Here is a 19,543-nt window from a genome sequence, read left to right on the forward strand (position 1 = left end):
TATAAATTATCGGCTATTTACCCCCCCCCCCCCCACACCGCTGCAGATCATTGATTTAAAGTGGGCGCTTTAAATCAATGAACTGCAGCGGCTTTTGCGGTGCCATAGACCGCCGCCGCCACCCGCTTCTCTCTCCCTGCCTGTCCGGGGGTCCTGAGTCCTATCACCGCCACCCTGCCGCTCCGCGCCCCCTACCGCCCCACCGCCGCGTTGCACCCCCCACCGCACCGCCCCGGCCCCATTGCCTCCCCCATCCCAGGTTTTATAATTACCTGTTCCCGGGGTCCACTCTACATCTGGCTCTGGTGGCGTCCTCCTGAGCTGTCACTGTGCGCACTGACGGTGACGTCACGTCGCGTCACTCGTCATTGCGCACAGTGTAACGCAGGACGCAGCAGGAGCCAGAAGTAGAGTTGACCCCGGGAACAGGTCATTATAAAACCGGGGATGGGGGAGGCAATGGGGCCGGGGTGGTGCTGTGGGGGGTGCGATGCGGTGCGGGGGGCGGGGCATTATTGGCATATCGGCAAGGTAATTGCCGATACCGATAATGCCCAAAATCGTGATTATCGGCCGATAATATGTCGATCCCTAATATATATATATTTTTTTTTTTACTTACTGACTTTTAGTGTGGCACGGTAATATGATGGGAACTGTTCAATAATTCAGATCTGTCTTGTCAACTTAAAGTGCTAACTTATAGAAACTCAACCCACAAGCTCAAAAAACAGGACTGAAAAAGCTTGACGAGACAGAAGAGTACTGTCTTTGACTATAAGGCTATGTTCACACGACGAATTGTCCGCACGGAGAATCTCTGTGCGGACATTCCGCAAACTGCAGGGCGCTGCCATAATATGCCTGCGCTAGGACCCCACAGGAGTGCCATCTATAGAGGTTGTTGGGGGGGGGGGGGAAGAACAATGCTCTTGCATTGCTGTTTTTGGTTTGGAAAAACCTATTGCTACAGCATACATGACAAAGTTTTCTCACTTTTGTGTGCATGTTATGCAAAATGCACGGATCACAAATTTCTTCTGAATATATATATATATATATATATATATATATATGAGATTAGCTGAGATACCACCTAAAAGGCCAAATCTCATCACCTAAGATTAATACTCAACCTGAGGGTGAATGGACATCGATCCTTGCAGCCAAGCTAAAACAGCTAAAATTTACTCTATAAAAATGGCCATTATTTAGAATTGACGCATTCCACAAACACATGCAATGAGTCCATATCATTTGGTCATGTAGCGATTGTGTACACAGCATCTTTCTCAATGGGTCTTCAATGAGTGGAAAACCTGGGGTATTTACTGTCTTATGTTTGAGAAACAAAATGTGCTTGTCTTGTGTTAAGCCTATATGTGTCATTGACAGCAAATAAGCGTACACACCTTGGTTTCGGCATCTTCTGATGGGTTATCAGAAAGCCTAGGGGAGGAGATCTCATTGCCATGCTCATCCTTCACTTTGCCTGCACTATCTCTCTTTGCCCGTGGCCTTCTTTTCTTTTTTGCCTATAAACAGACAGATAAATATGCCCACATTCTAGCAAAAAATAAATAAACAAAAGGGCATTCTAAAGTAAAATGACTGCAAACGCTCTTACCTCCTCTGTTGGACCACCTTCTTTTCTCTCTATTTCTTTCTTAAGCATTTTTAGCAGGTAGTCTGCTCTGGTCTGTAAGTGTTTTCCTTGAGGTTTTTTCTCGGTTTCCACAGGTAAGATCTACGAACAGAAAACTACCCTTATTAGAAGATGCTTTCACATGTCAATTATATATATAATTTAACAAACTCAATGTGGGGGGAATTTATCCTTTGCTCAGTTTCTTGTGCTACCTGTATGCTGCTAAAGCCATTGATAGAACAGTTTGCCCAGTGAGTAATTTATCATTGGTTGGACTCCTCTTCTATTTCATGGCCTGTGCACCGATAGTACATAAACCATCCCCTGTCTGGCATCACAATGCTACTTTCTGATGCCACACATGAAAAGTCTCATTTAATAAATTCAGCACATAGTGGGTGATTTATCAAAAACTGTCCAGAGGAAAAGATTCCCAGTTGCCTATAGCAACCAATCAGCTTTCTTCTTTCATTTTTAACAAGGCCTCTGCAAAATGAAAGAAGCGATCTGATTGGTTGCTATTGGCAACTGTGCAACTTTTCCTTTGCACAGGTTTTGATAAATCTCCCCCATAATATAGCCCCTGACAAAAAGTGAGAATCTGCACAAAAATCTCTAAGTTGTCCCATTTTTGTGCAGTTCGCAGCATGCTCAAAATTTTACAATCATTCAAAGCAAAATAATATCAATGATAAATCCACCCATTTGTTCTTTCTCACGATGGTTAGTGCAAGGCAGTAAGCAACAATCCAATACATTCTGGCTACTGGAATGATGCTGCTAACACACATAAGACACTTGGATAATCAGAACCTTTTCTGATGTGTTACTTATAAAATACAAATACAGCTTGAGGTGAACAGAATGGAGGACCCCTCTTAATATTCTACTTGAAGCTGACAAAAGCAGAAGTTAAACCATAATGGGCTAGTTCCAAAAATAACACTAATGTTCTGAAGATTCTTAGTCAGTGACACATTTTTTTTTCTATTGATTTTCAGATCATCATAAGTAAATTGTCAGCTTTCTAATAAAAGTACAACTTTGTGATAACAATTAAAATGGTCATCTGCTATTACCTTTTCTGCCAACATCAGCTCTGGGTCACTTTTAATGAGCTCCCAATTTCCATAGCCATGTTCAACTATCCCCAGGAGCAAATGGGAGTCGTCTTCTACAGTCCAATCTACATCGAAATGAGCAGCTTTAACACGACTAGTTAACTGGAACCTGGGGAGAGAGGGCATGGAAACTTTGTAGAGAGGGCATGGAAACTTTATATTGGAAGATTTTACAAAAGGACTACCATACATTAATTTGTTATGCCAGCTGTATGTTCACCTTTAAATTTTTATTTTTAATAAGCTGTCAATAAGCATGGTGTTGTTCAAAAGCCTTCCCTATACTCCCCATAAGACACATCCCTTTTGGGTAGTAATCACTGACTAGTAATTGCAATAAATCATAAAGCCAATTCACAATCCTGGTAAAATCAACTGAAAAGCAATGTGCAAATCAGTACTCACTTTTTCTTCTCTTCTGGATCTTTGGGAAGGGCTTTACTGAGAATTTCAAAGTCTTCCTCATGTTGAATAATTGCTTTTACATTCACTTGGACACCAGAAATTTTTATAGTTGGACCCCTTCTTTTGCCAGGACCTTTACCTAGTGCATGATACAAAAAAAATACACTTAAAATCAAAATTATATTTATTTCTGAGAATGTTTGATTGCATTATATTATCCTCCAAAAATGAGACTCTAAAGGTACAGGGTAGAGCCACAGAAAGGCAACAAACCTTCAAAACCACGCTGACATTAACATTGTGTTCCCAATGAGCTTTTTCATGGATTTCCCTATAAAATCATGGATTTCAAAGGAAAACTTTAAATGCATCTCAATAATTGACATGTCAAAGAATTGTTCAAGTCAATATAAGCTTTAGCATCTATAATCCACAAGTGTTCACAGGGAATTTAGATGTGGGCAAGATAGGTCACTTTGCTCTATTATGTTTCTTAATATTTCATTATCAGTTACCGTATTTTTCGCCGTATAAGACGCACTTTTTCTTCCCCAAAACTGGGGGGAAAAAGTCGGTGCGTCTTATACGGCGAATACACCCCTATCGCGGCGGTCCCTGCAGCCATCAACAGCCAGGACCCGCGGCTAATACAGGACATCACCGATCAAAGCTGACCGCCGCGTCTGAAGAGAAAGTGACACTAACCCGGCTGTTCAGTCGGGCTGTTCGGTCCCAACTGAATAGCCGGGTTAGTGCTTACAGGACACCGGGAGGGACCTTACCTGCCTCCTCGGTGTCTTCTCCATTCAGGGATCCCCGTATGGCCGGCGCTCTCCTTCCTCGTCATCACGTCGTCGCGTACGTGCGTAACGACGTGATGGCGGCGACGGAGAGCAAGGATACCCGGCCGGCAGCAGAGACGTTCCGGAGCGACGGGGACACGGCGACAGCGAAGGAGCGACATCCAGGGCAGCGGTGACGGGTCCGGAGTGGCGGCGACACGTGAGTATTACCTCCAATGCAGTGGTCTTCAATCTGCGGACCTCCAGATGTTGCAAAACTACAACTCCCAGCATGCCCGGACAGCCAACGGCTGTCCGGGCATGCTGGGAATTGTAGTTTTGCAACATCTGGAGGTCCGCAGGTTGAAGACCACTATTGGGTTCAAAATCTTTATTTTTTTAGATTTTGCACCTATAAATTGGGTGCGTCTTATACGCCGGTGCGTCCTATAGGACGAAAAATACGGTACGTTTTTTATACAGCGCAGCGACTTATCCCACTTCTTTATTTAAAAAACATTGGGAGAGATCGCAGTCTGTACAATCAGCCAATAGCTATTGAATGTTTCTGAGTAGCTTCATGAAACATACCATCAGTTGGATTCTCTTTCAATTGTTCTTCGAACTCCTGCATGGCTGAGGCACAGCTTGAGTGCAGTAAGTCTCCCAATCTCTTTAGATCCGCCACTGATTTCTCCACAAGTTCTGCATCACGTGCAATGCACTCAAGTCTTAAACAGGAAGGCAAAAAACACATTCAATTAAGTACTATAGAAAACTATATACTTCAGTTCCGAAAATGCAAAATGAAGCGGTACGTAAAATACCTGTCCAAGGGAGTCGGAAACTTTTTGTATGCCTTTATAAACCTAAGCAAAATAAAAAGCAAAAAAATTTAAATAGGAAGTCATATTTTCAGGTGCATCAGTTTGGACTAATGAACAATGAAGGCTTAAAGTGATACCTTCTTATCTCTGCATCTGTGAAACCTTCTACTGTGTCCTTTCGAACACTGCGGGGACGTCCTCTGCGTTTGGGTTTTCTGTCATCATCAGAATCATCAGAATCGCTCTCTGAGCCAGAGGATCGCTGAGCTCTCTGTTTGGATTCCTGATCAGACTCGCTGTCATTTGCCTGTGCCTATAAGTAAGTTCAAGTCAAATGGGCTGTGCTACCTTCTCTGTTTTATTACATACTTGTTATTTTTAGTACACATAAACCGTTTAAAATAATTAAAAACCATGAATACATACATAGGGATCTTACAGTAAATGCATAAATTCTAGTGGAAATCGTTCTCCCATCTAGATAACCTCTAAATGAGAATCCCCTACAGAAGAAATGTGGTGTAAACATGACACTCGTTCAAATGAATGCCCAACCATATAATACAGGGCTGCTTAAAGCCCTCTTGGGAACTACTATTGTCAGCAGCTCTCCATTCTGGCTAATAGAGGTGACCCTAAGCTGCAGACTCCATCTACAGGGACCATATTCTATAGTAGGATAAGTAAAAGGATTACACCAAGATTAAAATGTATAACCCAACCACTGGTTCCAGCAGTCAAACGCTCATCAAGCGTTGGGTCCCCTAAGTGATTGAAGCTACAGCACAAATGCTCAACCACCACACAATTCAATCTCTGTGGGATTCAGGAAGATCGCTCGGTAGAGCGCTTTCTTCAGCCAACCCCCCACGAGAGTGAATGTACTGCCACACCACTCACTCAGGAGAAAATGAACCTAGTGATTGGTGGGTGCCCCTGTGGATGGACTCCCACCAACCAGATACCCCCTTGTCACCTATCCAGTGGATAGATAGGTTTGGATAAGCCCTTCGATTTATTGCATAATTATAATATGGTTACACAACTGAGTAACAGGAATATACATATATATATATATATATATATATATATATATAGAGGTAATTTAGTCCAGGATCTACCTTTTTGTTTAAGCTCCGAATCCTAGGAAGCATGTAGATTTCATCTAGCTCTTTCTGTCGGGCTTCCTCTTCCACCTTCTTTCTCTGGTCTTCAGGAATAATATCGTCCCAATCCTTTTGGCCTTGGTTTTCAAGATTATTTTCTCCTTCTTCCATAGTTGCAAAGTTGGCCACCTGAAATAGGATGCACAATGGTTTAAGCCGCTATGGATTGTATTAACAGAGCATTACACATAAAATCCACACCAAGTAAGAAAACCAACAGCTAAAACCTCACGTAGCATTTTTATTTTTCTTGCTCCTTCTTAGTTTAGTCATAATTTTAAATGGGTAAAAATAAAATAGAAAAGCAGTGTATTTTGTCTCTAAGGAGGCAGTTATATTTTCCCAACTCTCCTCCCTCTACCTTCTCCAATGCTAGTACACATGAGGGGTCTGGATTTAGTTTGTTCACATTTTTATCTACATGGGAGTGCAAGGCCATTTTGTTGGTAGGAATCTCCTAGCTACCAGTAATAGTAACAATACCAGCAGTAGCAAACACATAGTGACAGTAGCTGGCTGTACCTCACTGACTTTCAGTGATCCAGAAGAAGTATTTAATATATTGTTTTCCCAATATTATATAAACACATATTAAGCATGAAAACAGTAGTCAGCCAACTACAAGGGGAATCACTCAGCTTTCTAAAGCCCTTGAAGGGAAACCTTCGTTATAATGACCACCATTATTTCTCCACTGTGGTTGTTTCCCAGCTTTTCCAGAATTTATTTTAAATTTGCTCACCCAGCTGTCCCAGGACCCTAAATAGCAAAGCTTTGGAGCTATAACGGGGCCATAGACTAGGTTGCCTTGCCACCTTATGCCATGTGTAATTACTGCCTTAAAGTGGTTGTACTGATTCCTAGCTTCAGGTCCTGCACTGCCAAGCTAACAAACTCCTTTAAGGCTAATGGGGACTAAACCCCCCCCTTTTCCCAAACATTCAGTTCTGTAGTGATGTCATGCTGGTGTACACTGCTGATACAAGGCAGGGATGGAAGAAGCTGGAGAAAAGAGCTCTCTCTTTGAAGACTACTACAGCAAAACTGCTAGTTTATGCAGCTTTCTGGAACTCTGGCAGTTATATCCACGTACATATTCTACATCTACATACATATTTTCTTATGGTTTATTGTTAAAGCTTCAGTAAAAAGGGCTTCAGTAAGAAATATATATCATTTATATCAAATAATACTGGCAGCATTGGAGTAGTAGCTTACCTTAAACTGAGAGAGAAGCTCATCGGTTGCACTGGAGCTAGGCTCATTCTCTCTGGTCTCTGCCAGACGTAAAATTTCATCAATATCCATTTCCTATCGGTGAACAAAACAAAATAAGAGAACGTAAAAAGGTTGTTTGGAGGAAAATAATAATATTCTAGGGGTAAAGCCTATGCAGGAGGAGATAATAATTTTTTTTTATTTAGTGTCGCCTCCTAGTGGCATTAGCCTTTACCCATGGTCTTATGTGTCCCCCAATGATGCGAGCAAAAAAAGGTGGCTTAGATGACAGAAATAATATGCTTGTGGGCTACAAAAGTTCTGGTGTTAAACTTAACATGTCATAAATACTATATCCAATGCAATAAACATGTTGTTTGCAAGTAAAAGAAAAAAAAGTGTGACAGAGCTTAGCAAAGGTACAAATGGGAAAAAATCTGCTATCACTACATTGATGGCCTGTATCCAATAAGGAAGCTGTCAGAACAAAGTAAACATATTTTTCATAGAAGTGGGACACACATTTTAGCACCTGGAGTTCCTAATATAGTTTATGTTACCTTCATTATTTCCTGTTACAGTCTAGAAATCTTCACCAGCTAGACATGCCCATACTGCCTAACCTCTGTGTACAAACTGCATCATTCAAGCCATTCACCAGTGATGAAATGTCAGCTATTTTGACTTGGCAATAAATGTTCTTGCAAGTTAGTGACACTCACATACATAATACACAAACACCAAGTAACTAACCTGAGGTTCCGATTCCTCTCCTTCAGGTTCCTTAAAAAGGTCTGCAGCTCCAAACTTAAGAATAGCAGCTAACTCCTCCTTGTTAAATGGGTTGGAACTAGATAAAAAGAACCGCTGTCATTCAACTGCTCATACATAACTGAATACTACACATGCACAGACAGCACAGAACTATGAACAGATTGTAGAAGGTATTGTGGACTTACTTTGAGCTTCCAGAGTTATTTTCCAGCACAGTCCGACCAGTGGTGTCCATACGCTGAATTACAAGGTGGTCAAGAACCATCTTTTTCTTTGCCCTTTCTATGATATCTTCTTCTACTGTTCCCCTTGTTACAAGGCGATAAATATTTACCTATAATGGTAAAAGGTATAACTTGTTATTCGTCCCTCTAGATAAACTGAAGTGACACTGAAATACTAGCACACTAGTAAAATACTGAAATTGTGATGTTAAACTCATTCCTTACTAATAGAGTTCAATGAATCTACAGTAAAATTTGCCAAAACCAAATCTAATAAATCAGGTATCGATTAATTTAGTCTTTTACAATCCACCCTGCTTTCCGTGTGTTCAGTATCCCTCGAGAAGTCTGGAATAAGACTTCAGAACAGTTGGGAAATGAAAAGCAAAAAGACTGAATTAATTTATGGCCTGGTTTATCAGAATCTTACTGTAGATTTGCTCAACTCTAGTGAATCAATAGAGGAACTGGCAATATAAAATGTATCAGTTACACAGGCTTTATTCTCAAACTGTTTTTTTCAGACTTTTATGAGCATTTAACCCGTCCAGGACACGGCATACAGGTATGCCCTGGCGTCCTGAGACTTAAGGACCCAGGGCGCACCTGTATGCCCTGGACCTTTCCGTTCACCGCATGTAACCAGGCGGTGAATGGAACGGGATTCCTGCTGAAATCATTCAGCAGGCACCCCTGTGCAAACCACGTGTGCCACCTCACAATCACATGATCGGTCGGTTGGAACGTCCGACCAATCACTGTTCTGCTGTGCGGTTATCACCAGTGATCGGGGCGGTGATCGGGGCCTTACTTACCTTGGCGGAGGTCAGCGGGGGTCAACTCAGGCAGCGGCAGGATCGGGAAAGCAGCAGGAGCAGTGGTGGTGTCAGGATTACAGCAGGAGGTGGGGCCAGTTCACCTCCTGCTGTTGCTAAGCAAAAACTTCCAGCATGTACTGGCAAAGGGCTTGCCGGGAGTTGTAGTTTTGCAACAGCTGGAGGCACAACTACAACTCCCAGCATGCCCTTTGGCTGTCCGTGCATGCTGGGACTTATAGTTATGCAAGAGCTGGAGGCACATTTTTTTCTATGAAAACGTGTGCCTCCAGCTGTTACATAACTACAACTATCAGCATGCAGTAACAGCCAAAGGGCATGCTGGGAGTTGTAGTAATGTGCCTCCAGCTGTCAGTGCATGCTGAGAGTTGTAGTTTTGCAACAACTGTAGACACACTGGTTGTGAAACACAGAGTTTGTTACCTAATATTTCACTACCAGTGTGCCTCCAGCTGTTGCAAACTACAACTCCCAGCATACACTGACAGACCATACATGTTGGGAGTTGTAGTTTTGCAACAGCTGGAGACACACTGGTTGCGAAACACTGAGTTAAGTAACAAATTGTGTTTTGCAACCAGTGTGCAAATCCTTAATCCAGGCCTCAAATGCGCATGGCGGTCCCTCACTTCGCAGCCCTGTCGTATTTCAAGGCAACAGTTTAGGGCCACATATGGGGTATTTTCGTATTTGGGAAAAATTGTGTTACAAATTTTGAGGGGCTTTTTCTCCTTTTACCCCTTATGAAAAGGCAAAGTTGGCATGTTATTGTAAAAAAATATATGTATTTTTTTACACTAACATGCTGGTGTTGCCCCATACTTTTCATTTTCACAAGAGGTAAAAAGGAAAAAAAGACCCCCAAAATTTGTAACACAATTTCTCCTAAGTACGGAAATACCCCATTTGTGGATGTAAAATGCTCTGCGGGCACACAACAGGGCTCAAGAGTGATTTGCACAGGGGTGGCTGATTTTACAGCCGCTCTGACAGAAACGCAAAAAAATAAATACCCAAATGTGACCCCATTTTGGAAACTACACCCCTCATGGAACGTAATAAGGGGTATATTGAGCCATTACACCCCTAAATTTCTGCTAAAGTTGGACATGAAAATGAAAAATTAGATTTTATTCACTAAAATGCTGGTGTTACCCTAAAATTTTCCTTTTCACAAGGGAAAATGGGAAAAAAAGCCCCCAAAATGTGTAACACTATTTCTTCTGAGTATGGAAATACCCCCTATGTGGATGTAAAGTGCTCTACGGGCATACTACAATGCTCAGAAGAGAAAAAGCGCCACTGGGCTTTTAGAGAGAGAATGTGTCAGGAATTGAAGGCCATGTGTGTTTACAAAGCCCCATAGTGCCAGAACAGTGGACCCTCCGCCCACATTTGACCCCATTTTGGAAACTACACCCCTCACAGAATGTAATAAGGGGTACAGTGAGCATTTATACACAGGTGTCTGACGAATTTTTGAAACAGTGGTCCGTGAAAATGAAAAATTAAATTTTTCATTTGCACAGCCCACTGTTCCAAAAATCTGTCAAATGCCAGTGAGGTGTAAATGCTCACTGCACCCCTTATTACATTCTGTGAGGGGTGTAGTTTCCAAAATGGGGTCACATGTGGGGGGGGGGGGGAGGGGGTCCACTGTTCTGGCACCATGGGGGGCTTTGTAAACGCACATGGCCCCTGACTTCTATTCCAAACAAATTCTCTCTCCAAAAGCTCAATGATGCTCCTTCTCTTCTGAGCATTGCAGTTCACCTGCAGAGCACTTTACATCCACATATGGGGTATTTCCATACTCCGAACAAATGGTGCTACAAATTTTTGGAGGATTTTCTCCTATTACCCCTTGTGAAAATGAAAAATTTGGGGTAAAACTAATTTTTCATTTTCACATCCAACTTTAGCGGAAATTTGTCAAACACCTGTGTGGTGTTAAGGCTCACTGTACCCCTGGCTTACCTGCCTTGAGGGGAGTAGTTTGCAAAGTAGTATGCCATGTGTTTTTTTTATTTATTTATGTTTTGGCACCATAGGGGCTTCCTAAATGTGACATGCCCCCCAAAAACCATTTCAGAAAAATTTGCTTTCAAAAAGCCAAATGTGGCTCCTTCTCTTCTGAGCATTGTAGTGTACCAACAGAGCACTTTATGTCCACACATGAGGTTACAAATTTAGGGGAGCATTTTCTCCTATTACCTCTTGTAAAAATGGTAAATTTTGGGGGGGAAAAACTGCATTTTAGTGAAAATTTTTTATTTTCATTTACACATCCAACTTTAACGAAAAGTCGCCAAACACCTGTGGGGTGTTAATGCTCACTGCACCCCTTGTTACGTGCCATGAGGGGTGTAGTTTCCAAAATAGTATGCCATGTGTTTTTTTTTTTTGCTGTTCTGGCACCATAGAGGCTTCCTAAATGCGACAAGCCCCCTAAAAACCATTTCAGCAAAATTCACTCTCCAAAATACCATTGTCGCTCCCCTTGTGAGCCCTCTAGTGCACCCACAAATCACTTTACATCCACATATGAGATATTTCCGCTTTCAAGAGAAATTGGGTTACAAATTTTGCGGTCCTTTTTTTCTTTTACCCCTTCACTTTCATTCTAAAACTGGGTCTACATGAACATGCGAGTGTAAAAAAATGAAGATTTTGAATTTTCTCCTTCACTTTGCTGCTATTCCTGTGTAACACCTAAAGGGTTAAACTTTATGAATGTCATTTTGAATACTTTGAGGGGTGCAGTTTTTATAATGAGTACATTTATGGGGTATTTCTAATATGAAGGCCCCTCAAATCCACATACAAAACTGAACTGGTTCCTGAAAAATTCAGATTTTTTACATTTTGTGAAAAATTGCTGCTGAACTTTGAAGCCCTCTGATGTCTTCCAAAAGAGGCCAACATAAAGTAGACATATTGTATATGCGAATCAATATATAACTTATTTGGTATGTCTATTTTCCTTACAAGTAGAGAGCTTCAAATTTTGAAAAATGCTAAATTTTCAAATTTTTCATCAAATTTTGGAATTTTTTTTTTTACCAAGAAATGATGCAAGTATAGACAAAAATTTACCACTACGTTAAAGTAGAATATTTCACGAAAAAACTATCTCGGAATCAGAATGATTAGGAACAGCATCCCAGAGTTATTAATGCTTAAAGTGACAGTGGTCAGATGTGCAAAAAATGCTCTGGTCCTTAAGGTCATAATGGGCTATGTCCTTAAGGGGTTAAAAACAGCTGGAAAAAGAAAAAACAAAAAACATTTAATGCTTTTTCAGCTTTTTTTTTTTTTGTTTTAGTAAAATTTTTTTGCAATTTTTTTGGCGTTATTTTGAGCCATAACCCAATAAACTGTCAGCAAAACCGCTAATCGCAGCCAATAATCTTATGTGTATGGAGAAAGCCCGCCAGTCGCACAATATTTGCAGCTGACGGAAAGAACAATTAGTAATGTTGGGTCTCAGGTTTCCACAACCTTTTGTTCCTTGGGACTGGGTTCCCTGTGAGCAATGCATACAGCTCATTGTAACCTACTGACACAGGTCTTGTGTAGATCACTGGACACTTTACAGTTGTCAAGGCTGTAATACTGATTAGACTGTGTAAGTGTCCACAGTTTTGAAGGTCACATGATGTGAGGTGTTGCTTTGTAATTAAGATGGTTAGGGACCTATAATTTTTTTTTGTCCTCCGGGCACCAAAACAAGGTTGACAAGTTTCATGGTGCTGTGCAATGCTGACAATTACATCTACCTACTGTAGGGTAAAAAACATCAAGCTACTCTGAAAATGTTATTTGCATATTGTTACTGGAGATCTTTACATGTTCGATTACCTTGCTGCAATTTAGGCTAGTGTAGCTCAACCTGTGCTCCTTCAGCTGTTGCAAAACTAAAATTCCTGAAGCTGTCGGGTACCATGAGAGTAGTAGCTTGTTTGTTAAAACAGCTGGAAAACCACAGGTTAAAGACCCCAGCCTTCTAGTGGACAAATCATTCAAAGCAGTAAGATATTTCTTGCTTTTTTCATTTTCATGAAACACAAACATTAAATATTAAAAGAGTTATTCCAAGGATCAAACATTTTTTTTTATATTTGGCTCAAAGTGTTGAAAAATAAATGAGCAAGCACGCTCACCTGCCCCTGATCCTCTGCCATTCTGACCGCTCCTGGTGCTGTTTCCTCTGATGTGTCGTCCCAGCAAGAACTGCCTACTTAGCCAATCACTTATCAGAGCAGTGACTTTAGTCAGCAGTTCCTGCAGGGAAAACATATCAAAGAAAAGCAGGACACTGAAAGAAGTGGGAATCAGGAGCCGCCAGAAAGGCAGCAGTGGAGGATCTTGGCAGGTAAGTATGCTTGCTTTTTAGTTTTAAAACACCCTGAGCCAAAAATAAAACATTTCTGATTGCTAAAACAACACCATTGCTTCTCAACAATCAAGCAGGTGTCTACCTGTTTCTTCTGACCAATCCTGTGAGCTCTAGCCTGGGCCTGTAAGTCATTCTGAGGATTCCAGTCCGAGTCGAAGATAACTACAGTGTCAGCAGAAGCCAAATTTATTCCAAGTCCACCGGCACGTGTAGACAGCAAGAAACAGAAATCCTAATTATATAAGAAAGAAATGATTGTTGTATGGTTAGGGTGTACTTTTCTTATATTGCTGCAGAAGATAACAGATGCTTTACAGAGAATGACATAATACAGTTAAGTATCCAGCATAGAAATTCTTAAATCAGAGACAACAAAATGCACTCTCTAACCTCGGAGCCTTCTGCATTAAAGTGGTCCAGTGCTTGCTTACGAAGCTCTCCCTTTATGGATCCATCCAGTCTCTGCAAACAAAAATCTAATTCAGAGGATGACCGGATCACTGCAATACCAACATATCATGGCCTTAATACTCAAAGATTAAAAATAACCCTTGTGCTGCGTGCAACTCACGAACACAGCCTGGAGAAAGACACCCTGTGACCAAAGATCATTTTACAGTCTCTTGGACAACTACCTCTTTTAACTCTGTTACTACCTATCCCAGATGTCTTATTTTTGCAGCTTAGGGATGTGTTCACACCTTCAGGTTTTTAATTGCAGTTCACCAAGGAGAACCCACCAGCGCTGTTCTGCTACCCCCCAATTAATTATCAGACTAGCGGGGTACTACTCACATGTCACCCGCAAGCACTGCCCTCCTCCTCTTTGTTGCGGCCGCCGGAACTCTATACTGTACGCCAGTGGTCTCCAACCTGCGGACCTCCAGCTGTTGCAAAACTACAACTCCCAGCATGCCCAGACAGCTGTACGCTGGATCCCTATGCCCGGGCAGCAAAAGATAAAGAAAATAAACTTTAAACTTACCTACGTCGGTCTCACGCTGTTCCTTGGGACTGGAATGTCGGACAGCCGTCAGCCTATCACCGGCCGCAGCGATGTCCCGCCCCGGCCAGTGATAGGCTGAGCCCACTGCCATGTAAGAAGAAGGCCAGAGCTCCTTACATGACAGTGGACTCAGCCTATCACTTTCCGGGGCGGGACATCGCTGCGGCCGGTGATAGGCTGACGGCTATCAGACGTTCCCGTTCCCCAGCGTAAGGCCGACGTAGGTAAGTTAAAGTTTATTTTCTTTATCTTTTGCAACCCGGGCATAGGCATACAGCGTACAGCAGTGGTCTCCAACCTGCGGACCTCCAGCTGTTGCAAAACTACAACTCCCAGCATGCCCGGACAGCCGTTGGCTGTCTGGGCATGCTGGGAGTTGTAGTTTTGCAACATATGGAGGTCAGCAGGTTGGAGACCACTGGCGCACAGTATAGAGTTCCAGCGCCAGCGGCAGCAACAAAGAGGAGGGCAGTGCTTGCGGGTGACATATGTGAGTAGTACTCCGCTGGGCTGATAATTAATTGGGGGGGAGCAGAACAGCGCTGACGGGTAACATGATTTGGCGGGGGGGAGCAGAACAGCGCTGGCGGGTAACATGATTTGGCGGGGGGAGCAGAACAGCGCTGGCGGGTAACATGATTTGGCGGAGGGGAGCAGAACAGCGCTGGCGGGTAACATGATTTGGCGGGGGGGAGCAGAACAGCGCTGGCGGGTAACATATGATTAGTTCCCAGATGTGGGGACAGCGCTGCACTGGGGGGGGCCCCAACTGGAATTTAGGTATGGGAAAAATTCATATTGTGCAGCCCAACAATTTCAGTATTCGGTATGAACCGGTATACCGCCCAGCCCTAACCTGAACATCTTGCTCCTTATCATGTAATGCGATGTCTATCATGGAATAAAGCTACTTCAAGACTAAATTTTGGGATGAATGCTCAATTTTTTCCATATTCTTCTTGGTGAAGTGTTTCCATATGAACTATACTTTATGTATGTGAGCATCCTCCTAGTCTTAAACATGAGCCGTTCAGCCTAGATTTACGGAACCCTGTAATTCACTGGTGTGGTTCTCCTAGTACTTCATTATAGCGGCATTGGTGCTAGTGTCTGACCTGCCTTGCTTTTAATTATAGTTACTGAATGCAAAGCCAGGAACAGATCATAAACTGGGGACACTTTTAAAGGAAAGACTGAGATTTCTCCTAGAATATCTATTCCTGGCTTTGTATATAATAATTACAATTTAACTTTAACACGCAGTAATTTTTTTCACATACTGGGCTGAACAAGGGCTTAATTTTGTACTGTGATATGAAGTTTTTATTGGTATCACTTGTGTATATGTAACTTTTTGGTCACTTTTTTTCTTGAATGTGATCTGACCATAAATCAGCAATTTTGGACTTTCATATTTATTTTTAAGTTTGTACGGGATCATTTACATGATATGTTAATAGTTTGGATATACGGGTGATTGCATTTTTTTTTATTGGGGGAATGGGCTTATTCCCCCTTTTTTTTTTATTACATTTTTTAAGTCTCCAAAGAGGACTATTTATAACAATCTATTAACTGCTATTACCGTTCAGTATTATCCAGCAATCCAGATGTATAGTCTGCCCGAAGGAGCAGAGCATACAGATAGATCCCGGAAGAGTGGCCCGGCTGCAATCCTGACTCATTGGACCCCTGCAATCAAGCAGCGGGTAGTCAGAGGAGTCACTCCAAGCCCCGCAGATATTTTAGATGCCATGATCACCACGCTGAGATCCACCACTATTCACGAGGTCCTGGTGCTAAGTACCAGGGCACAGCAACGTACATGCATGCATGTCACGTGTCTGCAAATGGGACCCAGAACAGCTGGGACCCCCCCACAATGTCCCGCACAGCTGACATGCCCCCTTCATGAATCTCTATGGGTAAGCTGGAGATACCTGAATGCTGTATCTCTGGCTCTCTCATAGGGGTACATGGAGGGGGCGTGTTGGCCGCCACTTCGCACGGGAGTCAACATGCCCAGGATCTTCGGGAGAGCTGGGGTGCCGTGCAGGAGATTAAGGGAGGTCCCGGCAGTCAGACCCCCTGTGATCAGATACTTATCCCTAGAATAGAGGATAATTGTATGGCACCACAGTACTCCTTTAATGTACTGGAGTGTCCCCATAACTTTTTAAAATTTACCTGTTAATGTTATTAATTTTAAAGCCATCAATGCTCATTTACATAAAAGCAGTAGTTCCAACATTACCTGAAATGGGTAGTGTTTTATGGTGAGGTATTCAGCCAGGATATCCAACATGCGCACCATCTGGGAGAAGATGAGCACTCTGTTACCTCTTTCACGCAGTCGGGTCAGCAGTTTGTCTAAAAGGACAAGTTTCCCACTGCTCCTTATCAAGGACTGAAAGAAAAAAAATCTCTGGTTGACTACATAGAAGAAACTGAATTCCTAAAATAGTGGTTTTCTGTACAGAACAGGAAAACCATCTTGTTACAGCAGTCACATGAACATGAGAACAGTTGATCGGGAAGAGTGTATTGATTCCTATAGAATTGTAAGCCTCACTGTGGTGGTTATGAGAGGTAAATACTAAAAAGTAAATTCTTCAAAATATAATAAGTGTCAGTCTGTTTTGAGTCCTCAGCGACTACAAAAGACTGCAGTAGGGCATCAATTTTTCTTTCAATGATATTGTGGGGGGGAAAAAAACACATAAAAAATTTGATTTAAATAAGAAGTCCCTTGCCAAAATAAAGTCTTTGATCATGGGGAGGTCTGACTGCTGGGACCCCGCAATCTCCTGTACGAGGCCCCACCACGCCCCCTTCATATATCTCTAAGGGACAGCCATTTGGCTATCTTTGGCTTTCCAATAGAGATGTAAAGACAGGCAGCTTCGGGTGGGGGTTGTGACGCGTCGCTCCTGGGGAGAGTTGGGGCCCCGTACAGGAGATCATGGGGGTCCCAGGGGTCGGACCCCCACAATCGAAACTTTTGACAATGTATGGGCAATATGTCCAAAGTTGTTACAAATAACAGTGAAGTTTAAAAAATATTCACATGTACCATGATTGCTGTTAATTTGATGCTGTGTAAATCAGTGTAACTAGATGATTGCTCTGGATTTGATGCTGCAGGTTGGAAGCTGTTTGCAAACAAAGTACGTGTAAATGTACCCTTAAATAATGTCATACAGTGAAGATTATATTTCTTTGACATGTCTCATTTCTTTCTTATATTTACAAAATAGTAGCAGTGGACCGAATCTGCTAGTGGAAGGGCACTGTATTCTGAAGCTTTTCTGTGAGTATAACATAACTGCCTTGCAAACTATTGTACTGACCTGTAGACCTTCAAGCCTGGTTTCCTTTTCCGGATCTTCCGGGCTTTTGACCAGGAAGCAGTGATTGCAGCATTTTTTTAGCTCCATTACAATATTAAGGAAGCCAGATGTGCTACCTTTTGTTCCCTTGGACAAAGCCTTGTAATTTCTTGTTAAGAGCCACCTTCATGAAAACATGGAAAGCAAGAGCTGCTATGAGCAAGAAACAGATAGCACAATGCCATGAACGATCTACAGTGAAATAGCACTGGGCAGAAGACTCACTTGTAATACTGTTTCTGCAGAGCACACATCTCTACACGGAGGATCTGTTCTACTTTAGCTGGAAGAGACTTTTCTACATCTTTCTTAACTCTTCGCAGTAAGAATGGTTCAAGAACTTTGTGGAGACTTTGATAACCATTATCTCTTCCTTTTCCGTGCTCGTCCTCAAAGTCCTCCCAAAATTCAAATCTGAGAATAAAAATGCATATTTTAATATATGATAACAGCATCTGTTTGATGAATGTTTAGATCAGACAACTAAAAAAGAACCAAGCCCAGTTTCCAGATGGCTAAGTACTGAATAGAAAATTGACGTATCTTCTATTAGACCACTTAATATCCTGAACTCAGACATTACAAAGGACACTTGTACTACATTCATTGTATTGGGAGACACAATACCATGGGTACAGGCCCTGCTGCTAAGAGGCTGACACCTGAAAAGGAGGAATCTTTCCCTTGGACCGGGAGGATTCTATGATCACAGAGCAAATTTTACATGCAATGGTAGTTTTGGAGGCCTGCAAGCCATTACATGCATCACATCCAGACTATGCAGTTAGAGCTCCTGAGAATAGGACGAAGGCTGACATTGCCTTAAGAAGGAAGATATGCAGGAGAGGATGGACAGTTTCAATACCCAAATGATGGAAGTGATGGCCGCAAGAAGACTTCCATGAAAAGAAATTAGTCATCTCAACACTTAATAAGAGGGGCCCTTTGACAAGTCTGCTGAGAAGGCTCTGGTTAAAGGGAATCTGTCAGCTGCAATTCATGTTCCAAACTGCTGACAATGTTACGATACGAAGACACATGATACCTTTTATAAATCTGTCTGTGCTTCCATAACGTAGAAAAAAAGGAGATTTTTATTTACTTACCGTAAAATCTCTTTCTCGGAGGATCCATTGGGGGACACAGACCGTGGGTGTATGCTGCTGTCTCTAGGAGGTGTGACACTATGTTAATAAAAAAAGTCGGCTCCTCCCAGCAGGATATACCCGCCTTAAGGCCCTGAGCTAATCAGTTTAAGTTCCAGAGCAATAGGAGGAGACCAACAGGTCAAAGAAAAACCTCAAACTGTCCGAGGACCAGAAGAAAAAACAAAACTGAACACACCCTCGGACAGAGAACCAAAGGAAATCCCAAAAAGGGCGCGAGCTGTGTCCCCCAATGAATCCTCCGAGAAAGAGATTTTACGGTAAGTAAACAAAAATCTCCTTTTCTCTATCGGCTCCATTGGGGGACACAGACCGTGGGACGTACCAAAGCCGTCCCTTGGGTGGGCAGATTAACAGTCAGGCAAACGGCCGATCCCCTGCCGCCTGCTACACTTTACGACCCAGACTAGCATCAGCCGATGCAAAAGTATGGACTCGGTAAAACCTTGAGAAAGTGTGCAAAGACGACCAGGTAGCCGCCTTGCAAATCTGCGAGACCGAGGCTCTATTCTGGAGAGCCCAGGATGCCCCAACAGAACGAGTAGAATGAGCCACAACCCTGAAAGGAGGAATCTTCCCCTT

The 19,543-nt window shown here is 42.4% G+C and overlaps 1 protein-coding gene across 7 annotated transcripts in view; it reads right to left on the bottom strand.

Moving 5' to 3' along the window:
- The window catches only part of CHD2 (chromodomain helicase DNA binding protein 2), a 119,560-nt gene that overhangs the window by 21,205 nt on the left and 78,812 nt on the right, over window positions 1-19,543 (bottom strand). For 6 of the 7 annotated variants that reach the window (XM_056571872.1, XM_056571868.1, XM_056571866.1 and 3 more), the window contains 16 exons: window positions 18,021-18,209; window positions 17,757-17,919; window positions 16,661-16,813; window positions 13,791-13,862; window positions 13,483-13,632; window positions 8,127-8,275; window positions 7,921-8,017; window positions 7,168-7,260; window positions 5,905-6,078; window positions 4,921-5,096; window positions 4,784-4,825; window positions 4,548-4,687; window positions 3,175-3,313; window positions 2,728-2,878; window positions 1,628-1,747; window positions 1,413-1,535 (listed from right to left, as the gene is read on the bottom strand). In XM_056571872.1, coding sequence (XP_056427847.1) covers window positions 1,413-1,535; window positions 1,628-1,747; window positions 2,728-2,878; window positions 3,175-3,313; window positions 4,548-4,687; window positions 4,784-4,825; window positions 4,921-5,096; window positions 5,905-6,078; window positions 7,168-7,260; window positions 7,921-8,017; window positions 8,127-8,275; window positions 13,483-13,632; window positions 13,791-13,862; window positions 16,661-16,813; window positions 17,757-17,919; window positions 18,021-18,209 — 2,131 coding nt within the window. The remainder of the gene's footprint in view (window positions 1-1,412; window positions 1,536-1,627; window positions 1,748-2,727; window positions 2,879-3,174; window positions 3,314-4,547; window positions 4,688-4,783; window positions 4,826-4,920; window positions 5,097-5,904; window positions 6,079-7,167; window positions 7,261-7,920; window positions 8,018-8,126; window positions 8,276-13,482; window positions 13,633-13,790; window positions 13,863-16,660; window positions 16,814-17,756; window positions 17,920-18,020; window positions 18,210-19,543) is intronic. The other variant, XM_056571867.1, reaches the window with a different exon arrangement.

This window comes from Hyla sarda, chromosome 4 (assembly GCF_029499605.1).
Source record: "Hyla sarda isolate aHylSar1 chromosome 4, aHylSar1.hap1, whole genome shotgun sequence".
NCBI classification, from domain to species: Eukaryota; Metazoa; Chordata; class Amphibia; order Anura; family Hylidae; genus Hyla; species Hyla sarda.